Raw genomic sequence first — 26,660 nt, forward strand, 5'->3', positions numbered from 1 at the left:
CACCATATTGTTTTGGTCTGATCAAAGTTTCCCGTGTCACCATATGATATTTACGTTTCTTGTTTGTGCCCTGCCAAAAGAACTTCTTCCTTACTGAGTCAAGCGCTTGGTAGTTTCCCTCATATAGCATATATACTCCCATTCTATACATCGGTATGCTTGACAAACATGAGTTCAGCAGCACTGCCTTCCCTCCTGAGGACAGAGTATCACACTTCCAAGTTCCAAGGCGTCGTTTTGCTTTATCTACCACAAAATTCAGTTGGGCTTTAGTTATCTTGTTGACACTCACAGGTATCCCCAAATAAGTCATTGGCCACACATCCATTTTGCATCCAAAGAATTCTGCAATCTGTTGGCGTTCTGCTTCCTCTATCCCTATCACAAAGACCTCACTCTTCTCATAGCTTATCTTCATACCTGACATAGCCTCATAACAGAACAGGATAAACTTTAAATTCCTCTTAGAAACTTGAGTATTCCTAAGGAAGATCACTGCATCATCTGCATATTGAAGATGAGAAAGCCCATTTTCAACCAAGTGAGGCACCAGCCCCTCCAACTCCCCTCTCCTGCATGCAAGCCTAAACATTGTTGAAAAAGCATCCCCTACTAAATTAAAGAGCAAGGGGGATAGTGGTCCCCCTGTCTCAGTCCTTTATGGCTTCTAAAGAAAGTACCTCGCTCTCCATTCACATCAATTGCAACTCTGCCACCTTTGACAGTTTGCATCATCCAGCTCACCCAAGTTGAGGAGAACCCTTTCTTGAGTAACACCTCTTCTAAGAAAGTCCAACTCACCCTGTCTTATGCTTTCTCAAAATCCAGTTTTAGAATGATTCCCTCTTCTTTACTGCTCTTCAAATCATGGAGTACCTCCTGTAGAATAACTATCCCATCTAGAATTGATCTCCCAGGAATGAAAGTCGTTTGATTCCTGCTGATAATTCTACTAGCTACTGCCGTCAGCCTCAAGGTCAGAACTTTGGTGATAATTTTGTATACCATGTTCAGAAGGTAGATTGGGCGAAAGTGTTTGACATTGTTGGGTAATTTCAGCTTTGGGATTAGCACAATCACTCCATAATTCAGCCTCCAAAGGTCCAGTGATCCCTTGTGTAGGTCATCCAGCATCTCCAGAATAATATGCCGCAGCTGTGGCCAAAAGTGTTTAAAAAATTCTATTGACAGCCCATCAGGGCCGGGGGCTGTTCCATTCTTAATTTCTTTCAGCGCTGAATCTACCTCTTCTAGAGTAAAGGGTCGGGTTAAACTCTCATTCTCAGGTTCAGTGACCTATTACTCAGCACTCCAGAGCTCGTCTCACAGATGAATGTCAGCTGTCACCTCCTGTCCAAAGAGCATCTTGTAGTAATCAGTAATGTGTCTTCTCAGCTCTTCATCATCAGAAATCACCCTCTCCCCATCTTCCAGAGATGTGATCCTAGATTTTCGTTTACGGCCGTTTGCACATTTATGAAAGAAGGAAGTATTAGAATCTCCCTTTAAGATCCATTTCTCTCCCCTTTTTTTGCTAGTACAGTTCCTCAACCACATAAATTTCCTACAGCTCATTCTCAAGCTCATACCTCCTTTTCCATTCTTCTTCAGACAGCTGCATAAGGTCTGACTTTCCATCTAAATTTTTAATTTCCAACAAAATCTCTTGTTTATGCTTCCTTCTTGCACTATCACAGTTGGCTCCCCACCCTTTCATAGCTCTTCTTAGTTTTGAGGAGACCACACGCCAATGGTCCAGACATCTCTGCTTATGGCGCTGAGGCCATTTGGAAAGCACCCAAGGGGTGAAATCCTCATGTAAAATCCTAGAAGGTTCAGACCTGAAATAATGAGGTGGTTTTCTTTCAGGAGGGCCAGAATTCACCAATAGTGGATTGTGATCAGATCCAATCCTCACCATGGCTTGCACTCTCACCAGTGGGAACATATCCTCCCATGAGTTGTTCACAAAAACTCTATCTAGCACACTCTGAATGGGGTGCAGTTGTTTGTTTGTCCAGGTATATCTGCTACCCCCCCTATTTAACTCTCTTAACTCTGCTTCATCTATCATGTCATTAAAGGCATCCATAAACCGGTGATTCACATTACCAGAGGACTTGTCTTCAGTTCTTCTAATCAGGTTAAAATCACCCCCAATAAGTAAAGGAAGCTGGGTTCTTTTAATCTTGTCTAGGATTTCTTGCAAAAAGGGGATTTTCCTCTCATCCTGAACAGGCCCATACACATTGATCAAGGTCCACACCTCTCCATCCTCAGAATTCCTTAGTTGCAGACTCTGGTAAAAAGTTCCTTGTTCCTCTCCCTCTACCTCTACACATTCTTTGGAAGCCCCAATCAACAAACCTTCAGAGTGACCGTTAGATGGAATCCGGGACCAGAAAAAGAAAAACCTCTGGCAAGGCTGTCCAATTCTCTAGGTCTAAAGAAATCTTTAATTGTTTCCTGCAGACAGATGAACTGGGGGTTTTGTTGTTGGCATAACTCTACAAGTTGTCTTCTTCTACCCACTCCACCCAAACCTCTTATATTCTAGAAGAGGATCTTCATGTAGCCTGGTCTATTGTCCCTCCTTGCCCACCATTTTGGGAGGAGGGTTCATCATTTTCATGGGCTAAGGTATCCATCTCTTCTCCACTCTGCATATCACTCTCTACTATTGACATTTTCTGCATTTTTCTCTTCTCAGCAGCTTTCTGCAGGGTTTCTTGGGCTAGCTCTTTACCTTTAATCAAGGAGATATTTGCAGAACTCACATTGTCATACCCCAAATCCACTCCAAAGTTAGTAGCAATTTCCTCCAAAATGGAGTCATCAGTATTCTGTAGTACAGAGAAAGGATTAGAAAACATACATGTATTCATGTCCTGCTGTTTTGGCTTGAATATAGTTGCATCATACACAGGTAGACTATCCCTCTTAACCCTCTTACTATGCCTGCTAGCTTTAGGAGGAAGTCCCATTTCTGGAAGGACAGGTTGAGGTTTGGCTGCACTGAATTCAGAAGATAGAGTTTCAGTATGCTGAGAGCCAGACCCCTTTTCTTCTTGCTGCTCACTCAAAGCTTCAATGTTCGTAACCAGATTCACAATTTCAGACAGACTCACACTCTTCTCAGTGGGCATCCCAACTTGGGGAAGGTTTGTCACATTCACACCTACCATGTCTACCTCTTTCAGTAGTCTGATCAGGGGATAACAATATCTTGTCTATAGGAGATTTTTCTCTGGCCTTCTTGATGACACCTGCTGATTGGCATTTTCATCATTCTCTATCTGATCCTTATTACACTCAGACAGGCCCTATTCTTGCAACATGGCTCTTTACTGCTCCCATCCCCACTCTGTAGAGGTGGAGGACCAGATTTCAGCCACACAGAGTCTATACTTCCAAAGCTATCTTGAGATTCAGGCTTTTCTTCATCAGTCAAGTCATCATCATCCCCCCTGATCAGATGGCACATGTGGTGGTTTCACAGGACCTTTATCAACCACAAACCAGGATATCTTGTGTCCCTGCTTGTTGATAAACACATTAGAGGTGCCATTGATTTTCCTTGGGTCTTTACATGCAACCTTTATCCAAACTTCTTTCCATGGCAATATTAGGTATCTCCAAAGCTCTCACCCAAACAGTATGCAAAGTATCAAAGGACTCAGGGTCCCTATCAGTTTCCTCTACTGAAGCAAGCAGATCATAACACATGAATTTGATTTTTCCCATTCTCTTAAGCAAATTTAGAATTTCAGGGGAAGGCACAACAATTATAAACTCAATTGATGACAATCTCTTCACATGCCAGTCAATCTCAGAGCCCACTAAATAGTTTAATTCCGTGGAAATCTTAAACCTAGTCCCCCTCCCCTCATGAACAGTAACAATGGCTTTGATCTTTTTGTCTGAATCCTCTACCTCCTCACTCTTATCTTCTGAGACATTTAAACTATAGAACAACTGCCCAAGCATGCCAAAACCACATAATTTGAGACCTTTATTTGGCTTAGCATTGGGGCATTTACACGCAATATGACCAGTTTGCTTACAACCATAGCAGAAAGATAGGTTTGAACATTGTGACTTGTGATGGCCGAACTTATGGCAGTTGTAGCACAGCATACCTGGATTCTGATCAGTCACTGTTTCCTTGCGTGGGCATCTCTCTTCCATTTGCCCTTGGTCCCATCTGGCAGGCTGCAGTGGGGGTGGCATCCCTCGGCGCCGGTCTTCATGTTCACGATTCAGCTTGAATCTTAGGTCTTCCTCTGTCATCTGGCGGACCTCACGGCTGTTCTCCCCCTCTCCTTGCCTCTTCAATCCCGCTAGATTCTGATCTCTTCCACTCGCAGCTCGAGGGATCTCATCTCTACCATCACGAGTCCCTCTCATATCTCTACTTTCCCGGGGAAAATTGTTGCGACCTCTCTGCATCCAGTAGTCTCGCTGATTCTCACGGCCATCCCGATTTTCTTGGGGACGGTGATCCATAGCTTCCTCACGAACCACCTCTGCGAAGGAGCGCGAATCTGTGGACGAGGGTTTCACTCTCCTGAGGTGTTTAGATTTGGCACCAAACCTGCGAACTTCACTGGGGCGCGCTGGAAACCGCTCGGGGGCTGGATCCCAAACCCTAGAGGTTTGGATCCAAAACCATCCTGAGCAAGTGGAAGATGTATGGGGAGTGTAGGAGTGGGCGAACAGATCCTGTATATCGAGTCCCAAACTGGGCCGATCCGCAGATGCCGGCCCAGTTCGTGGCTCACCTCGCAGCCCAACATCACCACCAGCCCAATCAGTCTCTACCTTTGTCTTCTCCGCCCCCTGTATCCTTTGTAATCTCTTCACTCTCGCGCCTGACTCCGGGGATTGCTCTACTTCGAGCAATTGATTCTGATGGGTGGATTCACAGCTCTGCCAACGAAATTGTAATGGCGAGTCCGGTAATCTGAGGGTATTCGAATCCATGGCAATCACCTGAGGAATCGACATATGTTTAACTCTACTCTCAATCACTTTCGAACTCGGCGATGAATGCTTGGGCAAGCCGAAAACCAGCGACGTGGTTCGCGCACCAAGCACCACCGCCTCCTTCGCCACATCTACGCAACTCGCACCAACTTCCTCAGTTGATGGGGAGGGAGTTCTCCTGTGCACGAATCATTGGCGGACCCCAACGCACCTGGAACAAGGGTGAGTCTCCTTGCGTGGTGGCCCGGAACGTTGGGCCTCTTCCAGCCCTCGCGATGCGCAGTCGTCTCCTCCGCCCGCCGGAGCGGAGCCGGAGCCGAACTCGCAGATGGCCCTGCTCCGCCACGATCGGCGGCAGGAAGGGGCGGCAGGGGATGGGCGGAGTCGGGCGGCGTGCGCGAGGAGGACGAACCGCTCCGCTCACTCGACATTTTCTCATAATTTTGTCACTCTATCAGTTAGCCAAAAATATGGCCACAAACCTCCATGCGAATGTCTCCAAGAAAAGTTCCATGATGATGGCTATATTTTCAAAATTGAAAATTTCAGAATTGATCGCTATTATATATTCAGTGGCGGAGCGTGCCGTCAATCCGGGGGGGCAGACGCTATAGTAATACCAACAGCCATCCTGCAATACGGCAAGCACGAGAGTATATGTTTGCTTCATGTCATATGTCTTCCCAGCAAGGGCTGGCAGCCGACGGCCATGGCAGATGCTACTATGCTAGACTGGAAAGCAGGGCACCCTAGCAGATGCGAGAGGGAGGAACCGAGGGCATCAGACAGCTCGGTGCTCGCGTTTCTTTGGGGGCGAGGGAGCCTAGGTGGTGTTTGGTTCCTAAAAGTCCCTGGACTAGTTTTAGTCTCTGGGCTAAAACAAAAAGTTCCTCCCTGTTTGGTTTGAGAGACTAGAGGGACTAGAAATCATTATTTGCAGTGGTAAAAGGACTCAAATACGCCTCTCCTTCCACCTCACCAACAAGCTCTGCTCCTCCAACCACCTCTCCGCGCCAACAAGCCCGGGAGGAAGCCGTCGGCCAGGAGCGCCCAGTGTCCGCCAATCTAGGCCCCGCGTCGCGGGACCGCGCCGCCGCGGCCTCCTACGGCGTCTGCTCACGCAGTGCGCGGGCCTCGCCGTCCTCGCTGCCGCCGCGACACGTGCCCCGGGGCCGCTCCGTGGGGCGTTCGCCGTCGCACGCGGCGAAGCGGCCGTCGACGGAGCACTGTCGCGCCGCCAGCCCCGCCGCGCCCGTGCCACCGACCCCAACCAGGAGCTCGCCGCGGAGCATGTGGCCCCCAAGGGCGCCAAGGACGAGGAAGAGGAGTGGCTGGCCGGAGTGGCTGCCCTCGAGCCACTCCCTCTCGGCGCCCTCCTCCTCCTCCTCGCTGGAGGCACCGGCGGAGTAGGCGGGGTGCCGGCCGCGGACCCGCGGGGGGCGGCGCCGCCGCCATGGACCCGCCGCCGTGCCGTGCGCCCTCGAGCTCCACGGGATGCCGTGCCGTGCTGGGATGCGCATGCGGCGCCGGCGGCGGCGGAGGAGGGGGTAGCGCGTGCGGTGTCGGCGGTGGCGGGGGGCTGGCGCAGAGGAGGGGAAATCGGGTCGCGACTCGCGAGGGGGTGGGGGTCACGGGTGAGGGGGTGGGAGTGGGTCCCGCAGGGTAGGCTGGAATCCAAAGAAAAAAGTCCCAAAAAAACTCCTCTTGAGAGTCTTTTTTATTTTAGACTCTAAGGGACTTTTAGCCTTTAAAAAATCCCACCTATTTGTTTTTTAAATTCCATAAGTCTCTAGGACTTTTGCATAAGTCCTTCTAAACAAACAGGGCCCAGTATGGCCCCCAACGTAGCTCCGGCAGTTGCTATATTAAACTTTGGCCTCGAGAGTCCGCAAGTTGTCCGTTCAGTATCCCCCCACAACTTCGGCGCCAGCATGCGCGCCTGGGGAAACTGGATTGTTGGTTTTCGACGTGGCCCTGGCAGTTAATAATTTCATATCAATTTCATGTCTCCAACAGGGCAGGGTAAATATTTATGATTTGGTGGCAGATCGGGTTTTTATGATTCGGTTCCAATTATTATTCTGTTGACCTTGTAATTGCAACTGAGCTATATTCACATCACTCTCTCAGGACCAGGGCAACAGATTACTACTCCCTCTCCTAAAAAAATAAAGCATTGAATGATTCAAAATTCACAGTCGAATATAAGGTGTCATAGGATTTTTGGATAAGTATTAAAAGAAATTAGTTAGCTTTTCTTGGCTCTTCTTCCTCCTACCTACAACGGGTAAAGAAAGAGTTCTCAGGGGTACATGTATATTTTGTTCTCTCTTAATTTGTTTCAGAATGGCTATAATGATTTATATTAGAGCACTGAGGGAGTACTCATTATTACAGAAACCTCTACTCCAAAGAGATGTTTTTTTTTCAAGAAAAAAATCGTAAATTCTGTATGAGAAGAAGACATTAAACGAAACAGAGAGAGCGCGACGGCAGCCCCGTACGTGCGTCAACCACTACCAGAAACGATTCGGACACGTCTTCTTCCTAGTCCCTCCCCAGCTGCCGCCGCTGCTCCGCCACCGAGTTGGAGACTTGGAGAGTTGGAGTCCGACCCTTACCGGCCCGGCGAGTCCCCAACCGCCCCCCATTGAATCCACCCATGGATCCGCCTCGCTCTCCCCCCTCCACCTCCACAGTCACGATGCTATCCACCCGGCCAGGTCACTCCCTATATAACTCGGCCCTGTCTACCCTGCCAGTCACGCTGGCTCCGTGACAGATCGTGCCCCGTCCTCCTTGCTGCGTTCCCTCTCCTCCGATCCGGCTATAAACTCGCGCGCCTTCTTGGACCCAATCATTGCTCGATCCCCCGCTCCTCCTAGATCTCTCGTCTCCTCCTTATTCCTCTGACCACCGGCGGGTTAGAGGTTTTATTGCGGCGGCGGCCATGGAGGAGTCTGGGGTTGTAGTTAGCGGCGGCACCGTGGCGAGCTGGGTGGCGTCCGGGGTGGTGCTGTGGTCGACGGCGTTCGTCCTGCTGCGGGCGCTCTTCCCCAAGCGCTCCTACGACTTCTGCAACCGCGCCGTCTCCACCATGCACGCCGTCACCGCCGTCTGCCTGGCCTGCCTCTCCGTCGCCGACTGGTCCTGCCCCGTCTGCCCGCTCGCCGCCGCGTCGTCCCCGAGCCAGGTACCCCGCCCGTCGCCGCCTTCCCTCTTTCCCTCCGTATCACCGGTGACCTTACAGCCGAGCCGAGCGATGACCTGACCGTGGCGTTGCGATGCCATCTATGGCAGATGAAGGCGCTGGCGGTGACGCTCTCGTACATGGTGTACGACGCGGCGTGCTGCCACCTCAACGGCGACGTGCGGCTGGACAACACGGTCCACCACCTCGTCAGTATCGTCGGCATCGGCGCCGGGCTCGCCTACCAGAGGGTGAGTCAATAATCAATCGTACTCACTCGTCGGCCGATCAGCCGCCGGCGGCCTAACTTGACCGGCCGTGCCGTGGTTCGATTCGTTGGGCGAAGCGACTCAGCGAGCTTGCTCATTGATTGCCGGCGGTGGTGGCTGGTTGCAGTGCGGGACGGAGATGGTGGCCAGCCAGTTCGTCACGGAGATCTCGAGCCCGCTGCTGCACCTCCGGGAGATGCTCAAGGAGTTCGGCGTCCGCGACACCGGCCTCAACCTCCTCGTCGACGTGCTCTTCGCCCTCACCTTCTCCGTCGCCCGGATGGGCTTCGGCCCCTACCTCACCTACTCCACCGTCACGGCCGACAACCCCATCCTCATCAAGGTACGAATCCGTTGGCCAAACCAACCTTCTTCTCAGCAACCTCCTCCCCCGAAATCCCAACAAACTCTGACGCACCGCATGCTCTGTTGCGTCCGCTTCGATCGCCAGGCGATGGCGACGGGGCTGCAGCTCGTCAGCGCCTACTGGTTCCTCCGGATCCTCAGGATGGTCAGGTACAAGCTCGGCAAGAACAAGAAGAAGCCACCGCCGTCCGCAGCGGGCAAGCTCGCCACCGACTGATCTCCGGCGATCGTACGCCGGCGACCTGCAGGAGCCACCGGAGCCCAAGCTTTGCCGACGGCGGATTAGGAGTTGGATTCGATCCGAGACCGAGTGCTGTACATATATACACGTGGTCTGCGAGGTTCTTTGCCTCTGATCATGTAAACATGCTGTCCATTGGCAAGGGCGCCGCAAACTGGCGGCGCGCCGTGCGTGTACTCTACCAACTGTTATCGGCAATACAAAATTGTCCAGCGAATTGAAGTTCAGGAATCTGACGAGTGCAAACAAACAAGCGTGCCAAAGCGACTGCCGTGTCGCATTGCATGTGGCACAATAATTATCATCACTGTAACGTCGTCAAGCCTCATCAAAGGCATCGTCAGAGCGCACACCAAGAAGAGGGTACAGTCGTGCAGGCACTTCAGTGTGAAATTTAAACCGTCGTTACTGTCCCCAATAGGTGAAACCGTACAGAAATGAATGGAATACAGTAAACCGCGAAGCAGAACAACAGGTAGAACAGGCCGTAATCTACAGTTTACCTCGAGTCTGATGTCCGAACCTCGGAATAGGATTCTATGTTAGCACGGGGGTGGGCAGGGCATGGCAACGTTCAAGATTCAAGAACGAGCGTGTTCCCGCGATTTCTGCAGAACTTCCCTTAGCACCGAGGCGATTCTCTCCGCCATGTGGTGCTCCATGAACATCTCCTTCACCCTGTCATAGCCTTTCTTCCCCATGGAGGCCCTCTGCTCGGCGTGGCTCGCAAGTCTCACGATGTTCTTCGCGAGGGGCGCGACACCCTCCTTCCCGGCGGGATGCAGGAGGGCAGTCGAGCCGTCCAGGACGATTTCCGTGGTCCCTCCGGCGGCCGTGCCCTGATATAGCAAAGGTGTGACGTCGTTAAACCAGGTCAGTAAATTGACAGCATGGGACAGAATGCAGGCGAAGACAGCGGATGGCGGGGCTCGAGGCTTAATGTGAGCTCATGATTGTTTGCAGTGTGACTCCGTACTCAGTGATTCACAGCAATAACTCTGGTCTCCAGATTCAGAAAATTGCTGGCCCACGTTTCAGAATGTTGCAGCATGGTTGATTGCCTTGTAGAAAGTTTGGTCATTCATATACTCCAAATAAATGCAAAAATATAGTGCCCTCACCAAAAATTTGACTGACTTGCCTGCCAGTCCCCTGGCCTACACAGACAGGAGAGAGTAGGGAGTGAGCCTTACCAATACTGGCAACTTGAATGCCATTGCTTCAATTGTTATTCTTCCAAAACATTCGCCACGGGCCTAGGTTGAGAAAATAAAAAGGTATTACTTGAAGTAAAAAGCAGAACAAATCAGCTTGCGAATAAGCATCTCACACTGGCTGTGTAGCAACTCTACTTGGTCACTGACATTCAGTATATTGCAAATCAAATCTTTTACTACAGGTGTATTACTAATACAGGGCTTTTACCAAATTTTACTAGTTGGAAATAAAACCTGATTTGCGCAAGGGTATTTACACTGTTTTCTTAGCCAGGCTGCAGACCAAACATATATATGGGAAGCAACTTCTGTTCTAAGCTAAGTTCCTCAATGCACCAATGAAGTGGACTAAATGTCAAAAAGTAATAGTGACCTGGAGGGGGGCCATGAAAGCATCGTACTAGCATAAGTAATGGCCAACCTTTCGCAAGCAATTGCAAAGATTGTACGCTAGCATTTGACTGAAAGGAATCACTAGTCCTTAAGAAATTTTAAGCCATGGCCTTAGGTGAGAATATGACAAATCAAGGTAAAAGGTCACCAAAAGGTTATCTCAAATAAAGAATTACCCTAGCTTCTTTATGCCGTAAGATAGGCAATATTAATTCTTGGAAATTGAAGCAATAGGATACAAGAAAATATGGATTTACCGAATAGAGAATGGAAACAGCTTATTTATTACCTAGCCATTGCATACTATAAAGATACTGCATGACAAATAATTAACAGAGACATACAGTTTTGAGGACAAAAAACATAGACCATAGATCACAGTATGACTCACCTGGGAGTTCTGAACAAGCACATCAATTGCTGCCAAATAAGGAGCCACTGCCAATGTCTTGTTCACAAAATGGACACGGTCATGAATCCCATTCTTTACCACAAAGTCACGTAACTGAGTCTCAAATTTGGTCTGAGCATTCATATCACTTCCCACAACTACAGCATGCATCGTAGGCACTTTTAACTTCTGCTGTTGGATGAGCTGCAAACTCTGATAAAATGCCTGAAGAAACAAGTCTTGTCCTTTTCCTCGTGATACACCTGGATTACAGAATATTTACCGAAAAAGGAAGATGCAATAATAAGACACAATTCACGTTGACAAGTGAATATTGTCTCTTAATAACAATGTGATTTGAAATTGTGGAACTAATTGATTGAAACATACTGTTTATTATTGCAAACAGGAGATCTTCACTCCGTACTCCAAGGGACTCACGAATATGTTCCCGTAGCACTCTTCTTGCAATGTCATCTTCAGCAACTTCCATTAGTTCTTTACTATTCCCGAGGTGAACAACATAAGTTTGTGGCATCTGTATTCTTCATATGAAGCAATTAGAGGTACATAATAATGAATTAGAAACTCAATATGAAATGCAAGAAACGGTCAACCATTGCCAAAGATGTTTAGCTCACAAATAAAAGTTTATGCATAGCAAAAAATATATATAGCCAGGTGGCAGAGAATTTATTGTCTTCTAGACAGGTAACTCATATCAGCAATACAGAGTGAAAACTACGACACCAGCCTCTTCAATGTTATATATAGAACCCAGCAATCAATAATATACCGGAAAAACCCAGAGAGTATTAACAATTATGCACATACTTCAGACGGTCGCTAGTCCTGCTCTTCCAATATTCAGCCGTTGTATGAGAATCAATCATGGCTCCAGCAACAAATGGAAGATGTTTAACATATTCAAGCTTAAAGTAATGCCCTCGCATTTCATGGATCCACCACAAAATCTTCGGAAGGACTTCAGGAACATGGTTTTTTAGAACAGGATCAAGCCATTTGCCAGCGACAGCAGTGTTCAAGATAACCAGATCAGCTTTTCGAGCAGTATCAACTGCCTCTTGCCCCCTAGCTGGTAAAACCTGTGAAGCAAGTAGTTTGGAGTATATTAGAGTAAACAAGGAATCAATTCCATTTTGATGTCTGTCAACAGAGAGCTTGTGGAGCCATTGTTTCATTCGCACTTCATTTTATTATGCTAAATATTAGCACCATAAAGCCAAATGAGGTGCACAAAAAAGAAAGTGGATTAGTGAATTGCACCAAGTCCTAGGAGAAAATTAGTAATTCCAGCCATCTCAAATTTGCAATGACAATCATGAACCTGATGTCAATGTATGGGAGGAGAGTTTAAATTGTAGTCCATTTGCAACCTTGTGCTAGGTGTCCACAAAGAAAACAGTGGAACCGGTCTCCATCCCAGTTCTAACTTATTCCAATCTGTACTTTTGCCTCCTACCTTTCAATATTCTCCCTGAACTTCTAAACCCCCATCTGAATTGTAAAAATTGCCCTCCAGCGAACATAGACAGATAATAAGACCCAGCACATCATACTAAGTTTCAGTAGAGCTTCGGTTTTTTTTCCTAGCTAGTTTCCCTGTTTGTTCTTTGAAGTTTTAATCACATTAGCGACTGCAGGTATGAAACCAAAACTATATTTACCCTCACCACGGAATACTATTTTGTTGCCCTTCCATGTGCACTTCCCTCGACGGGTGCGAAGGGTAAGGAAGCTAGCCGAGTCAATTAGGATTCGTATAGGTAGCTGGAATGTAGGGTCCCTAACGGGTAAGTTGCGAGAGCTAGTTGATGTAGCAATTAGGAGGCGTGTAAATATTCTATGCGTTCAAGAAACTAAATGGAAGGGCCAGAAGGCGAAGGAGGTTGAGGATACTGGCTTCAAGCTTTGGTACACGGGAGCAACTCCGGGTAGGAATGGTGTAGGCATCTTGATTGATAGGAGCCTTAAGGATGGAGTCGTAGAGGTTAGAAGGCAAGACGACCGGATTATCCTAATCTGGTTGGTAGTTGGAGATTCGGTTTTGAATGTGATCGGTGCCTATGCCCCTCAGGTAGGCCTTAGTGAGAGCACCAAGATGCAGTTCTGGGAAGATCTAGATAGCATGGTTAGTACCGTGCCTACCAGCGAGAAACTCTTCATAGGAGGAGATCTCAACGGCCATGTGAGTGCGACTAATGTAGGGTTCGAGCGAGTGCACGGGGGTTTTGGGTACGGTAGCAGGAGTCAAGAAGGGGAGGATGTGTTGAACTTCGCGTTAGCCTACGACTTGTTGATAGCGAATACCGTGTTTAAGAAGAGGGAATCCCATCTTGTGACGTTTCGTAGTGGACAACACTCGAGCCAGATCGACTTTATCCTTGCTAGGAGGGAGGGTAGACGTGATTGCTTAGATTGTAAGGTGATACCTGGGGAGTGTGTTGTCCCTCAACAAAGCTTGTGGTGGCGGACTTTCATCTTCGGGTACGTGTCCACCGGGACAAACGTGCCAAGATTGCGAGAACAAAGTGGTGGAAGCTTAGAGGGGAAGCGGCACAAGCGTTTAACGAAAGGATGCTAGGTGAGGGGCCTTGGGAAGAAGGAGAAGACGCAGATGACATGTGGCTAAAGATGGCAACATGTGTTCGGAAGGTGGCCTCAGAGGTGTTTGGCGTGAGTAGGGGAGGCAAACAGGAGGGGAAAGACACCTGGTGGTGGAATGACGAGGTGCAAAAGGCTATTAAGGAGAAGAATGAGTGTTTCAAGCGTCTCCACCTTGACAAGAGTGCAGCCAACATCGAGGGCTATAAATTAGCGAAGAGGGTTGCAAAGCGAGCTGTGAATGTAGCAAAGGGTAAGGCGTATGATGACCTGTATCAGCGGCTAGGCACGAAAGAAGGGGAGAATGACATTTATAGGATGGCTAGGATCCGCGAGCGGAAGACAAGGGACATCAACCAAATCAAATGCATTAAGGATGGGACAGATCGACTGCTAGTGAAGGATGAGGAGATCATGGATAGATGGAGAGAGTACTTCGACAAATTGTTTAATGGGGAGAGTGAGGGCCCTACCCTTGAGTTAGATGACTCTTTTGACGATACCAACAGACATTTTGTGAGGAGAATTCAGGAGGTAGAGATCGGGGAGGCTTTGAAGAGGATGAAGGGAGGTAAATTGATGGGCCCTGATGGTATCCCCATTGAGGTGTGGAGATGCCTAGGAGATAGAGCAATAGTATGGTTAACTAAGCTTTTTAATCTCATTTTTCGGTCAAACAAGATGCCGGAAGAATGGAGAAGTATATTAGTACCTATCTTCAAAAACAAGGGTGATGTTCAAAGTTGTACTAACTACCGTGGGATTAAGCTGATGAGCCATACGATGAAGCTTTGGGAAAGGGTTATCGAGCATCGCCTAAGAAGAGTGACAAGTGTGACCCAAAACCAATTTGGGTTCATGCCTGGAAGGTCAACCATGGAGGCGATTTTCTTAATACGACAATTGATGGAGAGATATAGGGAACAGAAGAAGGACTTGCACATGGTCTTCATTGACCTTGAGAATGCATATGACAAAGTACCGAGAAATGTCATGTGATGGGCCTTGGAGAAGCACAAAGTCCCAACTAAGTACATTACCCTCATTAAGGATATGTACAAGGATGCGACGACGTTTGTCCAGACATGTGATGGCAACACCACTGACTTTCCTATTAACATAAGCCTACACCAGGAGTCAGCATTGAGCCCTTATTTATTTGCTTTAGTGATGGATGAGGTCACAAGAGATATACAAGGTGAGATCCCTTGGCGTATGCTCTTTGCTGATGATGTGGTGCTAGTTGACGAGAGTAGGGCAGGGGTTAATAGGAAGTTAGAGCTGTGGAGACGCACGTTAGAGTCGAAAGGGTTCAGACTCAGTAGGACCAAGACCGAGTACATGATGTGTGATTTCAGCGCGACTAGGCATGAGGGGGGGAGACGTTAGTCTAGATGGACAAGTGGTGGTCCAGAAGGATACTTTTCGGTATTTAGGATCGGTGCTACAAAAGGATGGCGACATTGATGAAGATGTTAGGCATAGAATTTCAGCTGGCTGGTTGAAATGGCGGCAAGCTTCTGGCATCCTTTGTGACAAGAGGGTGCCACAAAAGCTAAAAGGCAAATTCTAGAGGACAGCAATTCGTCCGGCGATGCTATACGGTGCTGAATGTTGGCCTACAAAAAGGCGACATGTCCAGCAACTGAGTGTAGCAGAGATGCAGATGTTGCGGTGGTTTTGCGGGCACACAAGGAGGGATAGAGTCCGGAACGAAGTTATTCGGGATAGGGTCGGAGTGGCACCAATTGAGGAGAAAATTACCCAGCATCGGTTAAGATGGTTTGGACATGTCCAACGAAGGCCTCCTGAGGTGCCGGTGCGTAATGGGGTTCTTGAGCGGGTCGATAATGTAAAGAGGGGTAGAGGTAGACCTAAACTGACGTGGGATGAGTCGGTTAAGAGAGACCTTAAGGATTGGAATATCTCTAAAGAGATAGCTTTGGATAGGAGCGCTTGGAGACTAGCTATCAATGTGCCTGAACCTTGAACTTATTTCTTTCGGGTTTCATCTCTAGCCTACCCCAACTTGCTTGGGAAAAAAGGCTATGTTGTTGTTGTTGTTGTTGTTGTTGTTGTTGTTGTTGTTGTCCATGTGCACTTCTTCTAGGTCATGAGGTTTTATTGAAAAGTAGTACAAATTAATTATCTTTCTTCTCTCTCAAAAAAGCTATCCTTCAGAATAGCTTGGATTCTTCGTGCTCCTAGTTGGTCCTGGTCCTTTTGTTCATCCCTTTGTTCAGCTTGGATTCAGTTTGGGTGAGAGTGTTAGGTTTTGTTTTTCACTCCTTAATATAATGGTGGGCGGCTCTCCTACATGTTCGAGGAAAAAAAAGTAGAATATTACTCGGCATTTTTCTTGTACTTGACATTTAAGAGTTGAGAAGTGTTTCTTCTGTTATACTAGGATTTTCAGAAAGATATACATTAACATCTCTTTAAAGTAAACCCTGCCTCTTTAGCATGAATTTCAATTTACAGGACTTGGCAATCAGTAGTTTATGATATGAGAAAAATTAAATAAGGAAGCAAGAGGCGTGCTTCTCAGTTTCTGAATATATGTAATTTTAGGATACTGCACAATAATGAGGGGATACCTACAAAATATCATATTACCATCATACAAAGCCCTCATAGGTTAGTTATTACTATTTGCAGTGTTGAGTGTTACTCTAGTCCACAGTAGCAAAGGCCCTTGTGAGTAAAACTTGATCTCTAAATAAGAATGATATATAGGAGAAAATGTTAAAAAGTTATTCCTAGTCGAATAACATACATTCGAAAATGTTATTTGAAAACTAGAATGGCATTATTTCAGAATGGAGAGAGTAACTTCCATGAATTTCAAATATCTAAAGGCCTAACTTAGAAAAAGGAGTAGATGTTATTAATTCACTTCATGCTGTTCACCAACTTTATTCAATAATCTTATTGGATGATGCTTGAAATATGATCTACTCCCTCCTTCCTGAAATATAAGGCATTTTGGTATGTCCTAAGTCAAATTGTTCTAAGTTTGACCAAGCTTATAGAAAAGAGTGATAATATTTTGAATGTAAAATGAGAATAATTAGATCCATTATGAAATATAGTTTCATGATTTACTTATTTGATGTGTTAGATGTTAATATTAACTCTATAAATTGGTCAAACTTAGACTACTTTGACTTAGAACAAATCAAAATGTCTTCTAAAAAATTACATGTTGCTCTATGATTTTGGCGGTGATTTTTTTATTTGTTTCCTCAAAAAATGATCAGTTTGTAAGGTCATTTAGTATAATGTCCCAGAGGGCATACAACATTCCAAGAGAACCAAAAAAAAAACAACTGCTGATGGCTTTGAGTGAAGGCGAAATCATCTTTTTTTAGTGTGCCTTGGCCCTTGGTTATGCAAAATTCTAGAAGGACATCTATTTAGGAAAAGTGGAGCACAACCCTTCCAGAAAATTTACCACAAGTCAGAGAACAGAACTGATGGCCTAGTTTAACCAATGGTAGTTGCCGTCCTTTGCTATTGACATTTCTCAAAATTTGGTTAGATTTCTACAAACTACTAGCTCCCTATAGTGTCTATATAACTTTATCATATCAACATATCCAAATTCCGAGTAATATGCATAAATGTAAGACTGAAATTCCAAGCTACACATCCATTGAAGCATCATACCTGCACCCCATGGTTCAACATCTTATGCTCCAAGCTATATGTAACATCATTTGTTTCTTCTGATCTCTGGTTTGTTATCCACACCACTTGCGAACCAACATGCCTCAAAAGAAACGCCAACTCCATCAGCAAAAGTGGGCCACCTGCATCAATTAGGAGTATTTTCACTGAGACTGATTGGCTATTAAAATGAATGCCAGTAACAAACAAACGATGCTTTATTTTCAGATATCTTTTCAATACATGTTACCATTTCAGAACTCGAATCCTCCAGTTCAGGAAGCGTAGGCACAACTTGAACATTGTGAAGTACTCAACAGCTTCAGATTAACTATTTTCACTAGCAGAACAAAACTGTTATCGTCATCATTTCTAGCCTTTTCCAGAGATCTACTCTCATATTCCGCACTGGAAGTAGAAATTTCACTCATGTGTCTGTTTAGTTTCCCATTATCAATAATCGCAAGTACACAACCTAGTAGCCCAACTCCCGTGTAGCACAATCAAGCATTAGAGTTACCGATCTCAGTGTGCAGATCACCGTCACACATGGTAATAAGCTATTAATATTGGGATCATAGTACATTTACTCAAACCAGCAAAAAAATAATAATCACACCACTCCGTGATGAATGGATTCCAAAGCGAACCACTAAGTGAGCAAATTACCGGAGAGGGAGAGCTCGTGGGAGACAAGCAGCACGAGCTTGGACCTCATGAACTCGAGGGGACTCCCCGCGGCGGCGGCGACAGTGGCGCGGTCCCCACGGGCGTCGCAGGGGTCGCGCAGGGCGCCGCGGAGGAGGAACCCCGCGGTGGAGGCGGAGGCGGCGACGGCCACCAGGAGCAGGAGGAGGAGCCGGGTCCGGTGGTGGGCCGGGCCGCGGCCTCCGGCGGCCGCCGCCGCGGAGGACGACGGGGCCTTCGCCATCGCCGGCGGAGGGCACGGGTACAGGGGCGGCTGTTGGGTCAGATGATCTGGTTCGGATCAAACGGCCTGGATTTGCTCAGGCATTTTGCTTATGCTATTTCTCTCACAGCCTGAAGTAGTATTTAGCTGTGTTTTTCTCCTTTCATTTTTACGCGTGCAAGAGTGCGAGCGAATTGCCATAGCTTTCGCTCCGAAACGAGGGCGACACGGGCGGCGCGCCCCCCTCCCGCCGATCAACCGGCTCTCCCCTCCTGCACCGTTTGGTCCCTCTCCCTTTCCACCTCTGACATCTCGTCGAAGGAAGGAGGAAGTGAAGATCCATCTCTTTCAATAATCTCTAATAGATCGAGTTTAGGTTAGGTTAGAGTTTCTCCGCACCATGTTTTGTGATATGGAATATATGTTTCCTCCTCCTCTCCGACAACACTGAAGAGATACAATGGATTGGATTGGGTCTCTTCACGACGACTTCAATGAAGGAGATGGCGACATCTACAACGTCAGCAACTTTCTTGAGGCGACGACATGAAAAATTAAGTTTTCGGATGACGTTATTAAGGCAGAGATGGTGCCATCATTGTGGAATAATTTTTTTCTGATCACTTCTCTGTTTTATCGTGGTTAAATGTAACCACGGTGAAAGAATTGTGAGAATAAATCTGTTCCCCCGAGTTAATGTCGATTAGTCTTGGATTGGATAGATTGGAATTTGTCTCTCTTCTTCATCGGTGGCAAAAAGAGGAAGAAGAAAAACGCAAGAATGAAGAAGATTTACTCATTCCAGCCTACAGGGATGTTGGTCGCTATTCTTTGGACGGTGGTTCTCAGCCTGTTTGCTAAGTGTATGCCTGTGTGATCTTTTATTTATTTTTTTACGCAGGTTTGGGATTGAGATTTGGAGCAACTTAGTACGTGAGTGCTTTGAGAATGCTTTGTATAACTTGATGATGTACTCAACTTTGATATAATACAATTCTTTCTTCGATCTAAAAAATGCGAGCGAATTTGAGCGTCACTGCGTGGAAGCATCACATGAGACTAGCTCAAATATGTTGATCAAATCAAATATTCAAATTTCACAAGAGACTCTATTTTTTGGAAATAGCCTGCGGGATCGATGGTACATCTCGAACTCTATTCGTTTATTTCGACGACCAAAGTTGAAAGATTAGGAAGCAGTTGCATGAGAAACTTGTGGATCAATGTAGCAATCATGCGAGGATAACAATTACTTCGTGCTCCCCAAACTTCCAACGCAAATTGATAAATGATAATCCACTTTTTTTTAAAAAAATCCACTTTTAATCGGAAACGATTCCTCTGATTTTCAGAAGAAAAAAAAGGCTCGTCGCTTTTAATCACCAGCCACGCGGTGTCGCCTAGGCTCGAGGGAAGAGATGACGAGCTGCCACGTCAGCAGGTCAAAAAAATTTCAACTACCCGCAAAAAAAAAAGCAATTTCAACGCCATGTCGACCAGAGTCCACACTGGCACACTCCACGGCGACTCGTCTTCCAAACCGGTCCCTCCGGAGAAACCGAGACATCCACCTCCGTCACCCGGGCCCACCGTCCCCGGCGCAAAGCGCACCGTCGTCCCCGTCCGCCGGCCCGACGCGGCGACGCCCCCCCCCTCTGAAAATTCGAACCGACGAGGCGACCCGTCCCACGGTAATCGCACTCGCTCGGGAGCGGGCCGAAGGCTCCCCGCCGTGCTTTCCCACGCCGACGGCCGCCCGCCGCCCTCGGAGATTCAGCCGTCCGACCCCGTCTCGGTGAGTCCTCGCCGTCCCGCTTCTCCCGTCAAATCCGCGTCCTTCCTCCCAGCAATCCCCGCGGTTCTTCTCCGGTGCGAGCTCTGTTTGCGCTGGATGGTTGCCTCGCCTGTCGCCTCCGGTTCCGTCTGCGGGGGGCTGCGGTCCGAGACGAAACTGAATATAGCGACGCAGACTTGCTTCAGGTTTAGAGTGGCTGATATGCGGCTTTCCACTCCACTCGGGCCCGTTGGTCCGGTGCCACCGTTCCAATACCAAGTTGCAATCATTAGCATCGGTAATGCGAAATCCGAAATCGTTCTGCTCCGCTGAAACTAGCTCTCATGGCGCGCCCGTGTACACGCATGCCACTATGTTGTGCGGTTCTAGGGGTACCCACAGCCGGGTGGCGGAACGCACCCGCCTATTCCCAGTGAGGGAGTACTAGGCGATGAGGCTGGATCTACGCTGAGACAAGGACTCAAGAACACACGATTTAGAGTGGTTCGGGCCGCCGGAGCGTAATACCCTACGTCCACTGGGAGATGTATTGTTCTTGGTGGTGTGTATGAACCTATCCTCTGCTGGCCTTGGCTCTTGCCCAGCCTGAGGTTTTCTAGCGGCCCCCCCTTTTATAGATCAAGGGGGAGCGGATACATAGGACGTTGATGCCCCGACAGGTGGGCCCAACGTGACTGTGGCTATAGTGGTAGCGAATCTTTCCTCCGATATGCACACTGCTGCTCTTCTGACTCAGGGGAGTCTTTTCTTGTCCCGTCAGCTAGGCGCCCGTTGGAGTAGCGTAGCTTGCGGCGTGGCCTGCTGAGGCTATTATGTAGCGTCATAATGAGCGAAGCCGAGCCGTCGTATCCATCTGTCACGGCAGGCTGGCAGATGCGGTATGGGCGGCGCCAGCGGCTTCACTGCCTTGGTAATACGCGATCAATAGTGTCCCTTGGTCAATGAAACGCCTCAGCTTCTGTCATATCAATGCAGACGTCCACCAACCGCAATGAATGCAATGGTGGGTGAACGTTAGTAAGGAAACCCAAACGGCCATATCTTGCAGACACGTGGCGTCCCCAGACCACCCCGACGCGGGGTGCCGATTTCTTCCCTTAGTGAGGGGTCCGGTTACTATACAGGGGTCCGGGACCCCATGAGGGGTCCGGGACCCTGCGGGGGTCCGGTCTCCTTGGGAGGTCCGGAGCCCCGGCTGCTTGCGCACGAGTTCCTGCCTCTTCCGGGACACGTGGTGTCTCCGGACCTTTCCCAACTGTGGAACGGTCCGGGCCGCTGCTGGGAGAACAGGACTCCGGACCGCAGGGGTCCGGCTGTTTGGATGTAGTTAAGGATAACTACAAGATCCTTGCCTGGACACAGCAAGAGGGGGTACCCCAGTCCTGGGGTACTGACACACTAGTTTCCTGGTTTGTGTATCGAATTGCTGGACAATTAATTGTTAGTCACCTTGTCATACAATGCTGACAGTACATCTAACAGGGAATCGCCGGTTACACCTAAACTACCGTTCTGCCATGAGTCCTGTGGCTTCCTGTCCTATGCATGCCATTCATCTATGGATCGTAGGTATTTTTTGCACACATGTGGTGCTTCTCAATATACTGTATGAACTTCTACTTTCATCTCTTGTTTGCTAATTTCAATTTATTAGAAATTATTTGGTCTGTTAGATCCTTATAGTTTTTGCCATTTGGTGCAGTTTTGCTGGCAGCTACCTACATGCATGTACCAGGCACTGCTATCATCATGGTTCCAAGTTCTAATTGTTATACCTTTGATAACGAGAGCCGCCTTATTGATTTTGTATCCTTACAGTCATGCTATTCTCTAGGCATGTGTACTTTGAAACTAGATAAAATTCTTTCATAGTTCTTTCTCCTAAACAGCTTCAGACACATTTGGTCGGAAAGGAATATGAATACCATGAACAGGTGAATATCCTAAATCCACTATAACATGATCGAAAATTAGTTTCTGCACCGTTACATGTATATTAGTTTTTCGTAAGTGTATCCACTATACACTAACAACTCATTTTGTTGTAATTTTCAGGGTTCAGAACCACCTGATTTGGTTGTTGAGTTCTGCAAAGATGTGCAGAGAAGATCTCAAGAGGTACGGGAATATGACATGAAACTTTTTTCAACTCTTTATCGTCAATTTATGGTATTATCTCCATCAAATTTAAAGTCATGAAGGTTTACTCGTTATGTTCTTGAAAGTTGGTGTAGCAGCACGTTGTTTGCATAATTGTACTTCGTAAAATTTGATTATATATTAAGGTGCAAGTGTGTATTCCAAGGGCACAGACTTTATATATTTATGTGGCAATCTGAAAAATGTGAGGAGTATAAACCGTGGGGTAAGCTGTGCCGACACAGCCAGTAAAATTTGAATGTAGTGATTATTCATAATGCACCACCCTTTCATACTGAACAAGGCAACAAGTTATCATTATAATACCACATCCTCAGTAAATAGTGCATACTGGAAAGATGGTAAAAGCTAAATAACCCCAGCATTACGGTAAAGGTAGAAACCAATCCTTATGTAGCTGAAGCAGTGTAGCAGCCTTGCAGTTCAACACGTCATTCCATTCCAGCATTTCTTTTTGTCCATAATTAATATGTTTGTCCACACTCTGCTTTAGCCTCACTGTTCTATGTACTAATTATATTTAAATAATTCTTCTGTTACTTTGTCAGCACATAGTTTGGGTTCACGCCAATTGTCTCTTTTGCTATTTTGATCTAAATAGTCCTCCATAGATGTTAAAATCTGCGACTTGGTCACCATCTGGAAAATGTAATGCATTTTTTCATTCTTTTCAGGGCTACATTGAATTTGGACGTTTTGTTAGTTCTCGCTCCTTTCTATTTGGTTCAGGGCCTACTGACTATATTCAGGTAACACTCGCATATTAATCAGTTCTTTATGATAAAATTGTGACAATTTTTTCTGTGTACCTTTTTTTTACTTTGTACTTTATTCAGGGGGGTTTTGGGTCAGTGGAGTTGGGGTGTTCTGTACAAGCTATCTTCCTTCTGCACGTGTAGACACTAGTGTAAGGCGCATAGAAGTAACAACCACAGTTTCCATCTGTGAAACATGATCACAACTTTTAAACATAGTATCAAGTTTGGAGTGCACAAATCATAGATGGAAGAAAACTATCATATGCTTCAGGGTCAGCATAAATTTTGATAGGCATTTCATTGACAAGTGGTATTATATAATCTGAAATAGAGGAATGTCTTGACCAAGTTGTGTGCTCATCGCAGCATTTAAAAGGTCAAGTGGTCTACCCAGGATGCAGGATGTACAATTCCTGACTTGGTTAACGTTTTGAACTTTTTAGTTTTTTTTTAGTTTTGATCGAGAACTCATCCTGCTTATAGAGAAAGCATATAGAATTTGATACAAACTCATGCACACCAAACAACACGCTGGGGGCACCAGCTCAACAAGAGAGTTCAAAGAGGTCGCAGCCTCTTAAAAGGAAACAAGAAAAAGGAACAAAAGGACTACCCCTACAGCCCTCCTTCCCGGTTCATACTTGCTTGTCGTCGCGCCTTGTACACTTGAGCAAAGCTCTTCACCCAGGTCTCAAGTATCACCTTCTGGTTTTCGAGCAGCTCTCTGTCCTTCGGCTTCAGCGTACCACTCTGTTATGGCGTGGGGGCTGCGAGACGAACACAAGGGAGAATGCAAGAGCAATTGAGCTTGAGAGCAGGAACGAAGCACGTTGGAGCAGACGGGAGGGCAGAAGCGCATGTTGACGAACTCGGCGAATCGCGGCCAGCAAACGATCCCAAATTCGCGCTACATCTTCGAGATTCAGCAAGCGAGCCACACCTTGTCCTCCTCGAGCGTGCGGCAGCCTCGGAAGAATGTGTCACACTGGTTCAACCATGGCAGCGGATCGGTCTCGCCATCATACTTGGGGAGCGACAACTTCGGCTCCCACGGGCGGCGCCAATCATTGTCGTCATGCTGGGGGGCCACGAGGACGGTAGGGACCGCCGCTGCTACCTCCGCCGCGACCAACGTCTCCGCTGCCGCCGCCGCTGCCGCCAGGGTTACGGCGGTCCTTGAGCGTGTCCTTCGTGTACGTGTCGTCGGCGTCAGCATCGGCAATCGTCGCCCACCTGGAACTTCTCTGTACGGGTGATGCGCTGGTCGTGGGAGTCGAGACGCTTGTTGATGGTGGTGAGTTGAGCGAGAATGCGGTCGAGCTTTGCGGAGTCAGTCTCAGGATCGACAGGGCCGACCATGGCATGCGATGCCCCACGACTGGTCTCTGATACCAAATTGTTATGACATGGGGGTCTACGAGACGAACACAAGGGAGAATGCAAGAGCAATTTGATAGTGCAAATGTTGATTGTATTCAACTGAATGACAGGAATTACAATATATAGAGCTCTACCTAGGATCACCCTCTACCTGATTTATAGGAGTAGGATCAGGGAGGGGATTAGGGAGATCAGGCGCACAAGGAAAGGTCACGGGAAACACTCAACCGTGACCTCCTAAATCAGGGGAAGGGATAAACTCTAAAGGAGGAGATAAACTCTCTAACACCCCCCCTACCCCGCAGTCGGAACGTCTATGGAGCAGATGTTCAGACTGGAGCGAAACTCAGAAAAAACTGAAGTCGGAAGCCCTTTGGTGAAGATGTCAGCAAACTGGGACGTCGTCGGGACATGAAGAACACGGACATCTCCAATAGCAACACGCTCGCGGACAAAGTGGAGATCGATCTAGACATGCTTCGTGCGCTGGTGTTGAACCGGATTGGTTGACAGGTAGACAACACTGACATTATCACAATAGACCAGTGTGCTGGTCGTCAAGGGACTGTATAGCTCCTGCAACAACTGACGAAGCCAGCAAGCCTCGGCCACGCCATTGGCCACAGCACGGTACTCTGCCTCTGCATTGGACCGGGAGGCAGTGGGTTGCCGCTTGGAGGATCAGGACACTAGGTTATCGCCAAGGGACACAGCGTATCAAGAAGTAGACTTTCGAGTGTCCGGGCAACCAGCCCAATCAGCATCCGTGTAGACAACGAGAGCCGAGGTCGAAGACGGGCGCAGAAGAAGACCATGTCCCAGCGTCCCTTTCAGGTAGCGCAGGATGCGCTTAACCGTAGAGAGATGAACATCCCGAGGATCATGCATGTAGAGGCACACCTGCTGAACTGCATACGATATGTCGGGTCTGGTGAAGGTGAGATACTGCAGAGCACCAACCAGACTGACTGCGGTACTGAGTAGGATCGCTGACAGGTGCACCATCAGTGGAGGATACCTTAGCATGAGTGTCGACAGGGGTGCTGCACGGCTTGCAGTCAATCATACCAACTCGCTCAAGAACATCCAGGGTGTACTGCCGCTGCGAAAGAAAGAGGCCCTCGGAACATTGCTGAACCGCCACACCCAGGAAGTGGCGAAGGACACCAAGATCCTTCATGGAGAATTCCTTCTGGAGAGCAGAGATGATGCGACGAAGAAAGTCCAGGCTGGAGGCAGTGAGAACAATATCGTCGACATACAACAGTAAGTAGGCCGTGTCATTCCCGCGACGATAAACGAACAGAGAGGGGTCTGATTTGGCCTCTGTGAATCCCAAAAAGAGCAGATGTGCAGCGAAACGACTGTACCATGCACGGGGTGCCTGCTTCAGGCCATACAACGATTTGTTGAGACGACAGACAGCATGAGGCTGGGCGGGATCAACAAAACCTGTGGGTTGGGAGCAGTAGATTGTCTCGCTGAGGGTGCCATGCAAGAAAGCATTCTTGACGTCGAGCTGATGAACCGGCCAGTTCTGAGAGAGAGCCAGAGACAGAACAGTGCGAACAGTTGCAGGCTTGACGACTGGGCTGAAAGTCTCATCATAATCAACACCGGGGCGCTGTGTGAAGCCACGAAGCACCCAGCGAGCCTTGTATCTGTCGAGAGAGCCGTCAGCATGAAACTTGTGACGAAAAATCCACTTGCTGGTGACGACGTTGGCACTGAGGAGACGTGGAACAAGGTCCCACGTGTTGTTGGAGAGCAGGGCGCTATACTCCTCTTCCATCGCAGCGCGCCAATTAGGATCGGCGAAGGCGCTGCGATAGGTCTTCGGAATCGGCGAGAGGATCGTGGCGGTGTGCCGGTGTACGCGGCCGGCTGACGGAAGCCGGACTTGCCACGGGTAGCCATCCCTTGCTGATTAACCACCGGTGTGATGGGGACATCACCAGGTGGTAACCGAGCCGGGACAGTGGCGACAGGTGGTGCAGGCGCAGTGGCCGGACGCGGACGGCGGCTGTACACCAGGAGGGGCGGAACCGTGCGTGGCGTGGGAGATGGCGAGGGGTCCGTGCGTGGCGCTGGCGACGGGGCTGCGCGTGGCGCGGGAGACGGCGCTGACGACAGGGCCGCGCGTGGCGCTGGCGACGGGGCCGTGCGTGGTGCGGGAGATGGCGCTGGCGATGGGGCCGCGCGTGGCGCGGGCGGTGGTGACGAGACCGAGGCCGCGCGTGGCGCTGATGAAGGAGCGGAGGCCGCGCGTGGCGCGGAGTGTCGGAGCGGCACCAGGAGCTGCGGGCCTGG

The 26,660-nt window shown here is 48.2% G+C and overlaps 3 protein-coding genes across 5 annotated transcripts in view; 2 read left to right on the forward strand and 1 right to left on the reverse strand.

The window, feature by feature from the left end:
• The first annotated feature begins 7,616 nt into the window (after window positions 1–7,616).
• On the forward strand, window positions 7,617–9,279 carry LOC120706427 (TLC domain-containing protein 5-like). Its single transcript, XM_039991073.1, has 4 exons — window positions 7,617–8,179; window positions 8,287–8,427; window positions 8,573–8,788; window positions 8,897–9,279. The coding sequence occupies exons 1-4, from the start codon at window positions 7,937–7,939 to the stop codon at window positions 9,026–9,028; spliced, it is 732 nt and encodes a 243-aa protein (XP_039847007.1). The 5' UTR covers window positions 7,617–7,936; the 3' UTR covers window positions 9,029–9,279.
• Window positions 9,280–9,412: 133 nt separating this feature from the next.
• On the reverse strand, window positions 9,413–18,490 carry LOC120706426. Of its 2 annotated transcripts, XM_039991071.1 has the most exons (8): window positions 18,017–18,490; window positions 17,348–17,490; window positions 16,593–16,646; window positions 11,888–12,159; window positions 11,444–11,598; window positions 11,054–11,316; window positions 10,246–10,308; window positions 9,425–9,891 (listed from the first exon to the last, which is right to left on the reverse strand). In XM_039991071.1, the coding sequence occupies exons 1-8, from the start codon at window positions 18,276–18,278 to the stop codon at window positions 9,634–9,636; spliced, it is 1,470 nt and encodes a 489-aa protein (XP_039847005.1). In that variant the 5' UTR covers window positions 18,279–18,490; the 3' UTR covers window positions 9,425–9,633. The 2 variants fall into 2 exon arrangements, with proteins under 2 accessions (XP_039847006.1, XP_039847005.1); XM_039991072.1 differs by lacking the exon at window positions 16,593–16,646 and having other exon boundaries at window positions 9,413–9,891; window positions 18,017–18,371.
• Window positions 18,491–19,740: 1,250 nt separating this feature from the next.
• LOC120706428 overlaps window positions 19,741–26,660 on the forward strand; it is a 33,692-nt gene continuing 26,772 nt past the window's right edge. Inside the window, exons 1-6 of one of the 2 annotated variants that reach the window (XM_039991074.1) lie at window positions 19,741–20,052; window positions 21,535–21,621; window positions 21,755–21,858; window positions 21,948–21,986; window positions 22,108–22,170; window positions 22,887–22,961. In XM_039991074.1, coding sequence (XP_039847008.1) covers window positions 21,570–21,621; window positions 21,755–21,858; window positions 21,948–21,986; window positions 22,108–22,170; window positions 22,887–22,961 — 333 coding nt within the window. In that variant the 5' untranslated portion in view covers window positions 19,741–20,052; window positions 21,535–21,569. Of the gene's footprint in view, window positions 20,053–21,534; window positions 21,659–21,754; window positions 21,859–21,947; window positions 21,987–22,107; window positions 22,171–22,886; window positions 22,962–26,660 lie in introns of those variants that run through there. The other variant, XM_039991076.1, reaches the window with a different exon arrangement.

Source organism: Panicum virgatum, chromosome 5K, assembly GCF_016808335.1.
Source record: "Panicum virgatum strain AP13 chromosome 5K, P.virgatum_v5, whole genome shotgun sequence".
NCBI lineage: Eukaryota > Viridiplantae > Streptophyta > Magnoliopsida > Poales > Poaceae > Panicum > Panicum virgatum.

Excerpts from the sequence above, each read along its gene's own strand:
- LOC120706427 (XM_039991073.1), top strand. The coding sequence starts at position 7,937 with ATGGAGGAGTCTGGGGTTGTAGTTAGCGGCGGCACCGTGGCGAGCTGG. Across the intron at positions 8,180-8,286 it reads CCGCGTCGTCCCCGAGCCAG|ATGAAGGCGCTGGCGGTGAC; the intron begins GTACCCCGCCCG and ends CATCTATGGCAG. Across the intron at positions 8,789-8,896 it reads ACAACCCCATCCTCATCAAG|GCGATGGCGACGGGGCTGCA; the intron begins GTACGAATCCGT and ends TTCGATCGCCAG.
- LOC120706426 (XM_039991071.1), bottom strand. The coding sequence starts at position 18,278 with ATGGCGAAGGCCCCGTCGTCCTCCGCGGCGGCGGCCGCCGGAGGCCGC. Across the intron at positions 16,647-17,347 it reads TGTTGAACCATGGGGTGCAG|GAAGGAGGGAGTAGATCATA; the intron begins GTATGATGCTTC and ends CTTATATTTCAG. Across the intron at positions 11,317-11,443 it reads CCTGTTTGCAATAATAAACA|GTGTATCACGAGGAAAAGGA; the intron begins GTATGTTTCAAT and ends TCTGTAATCCAG.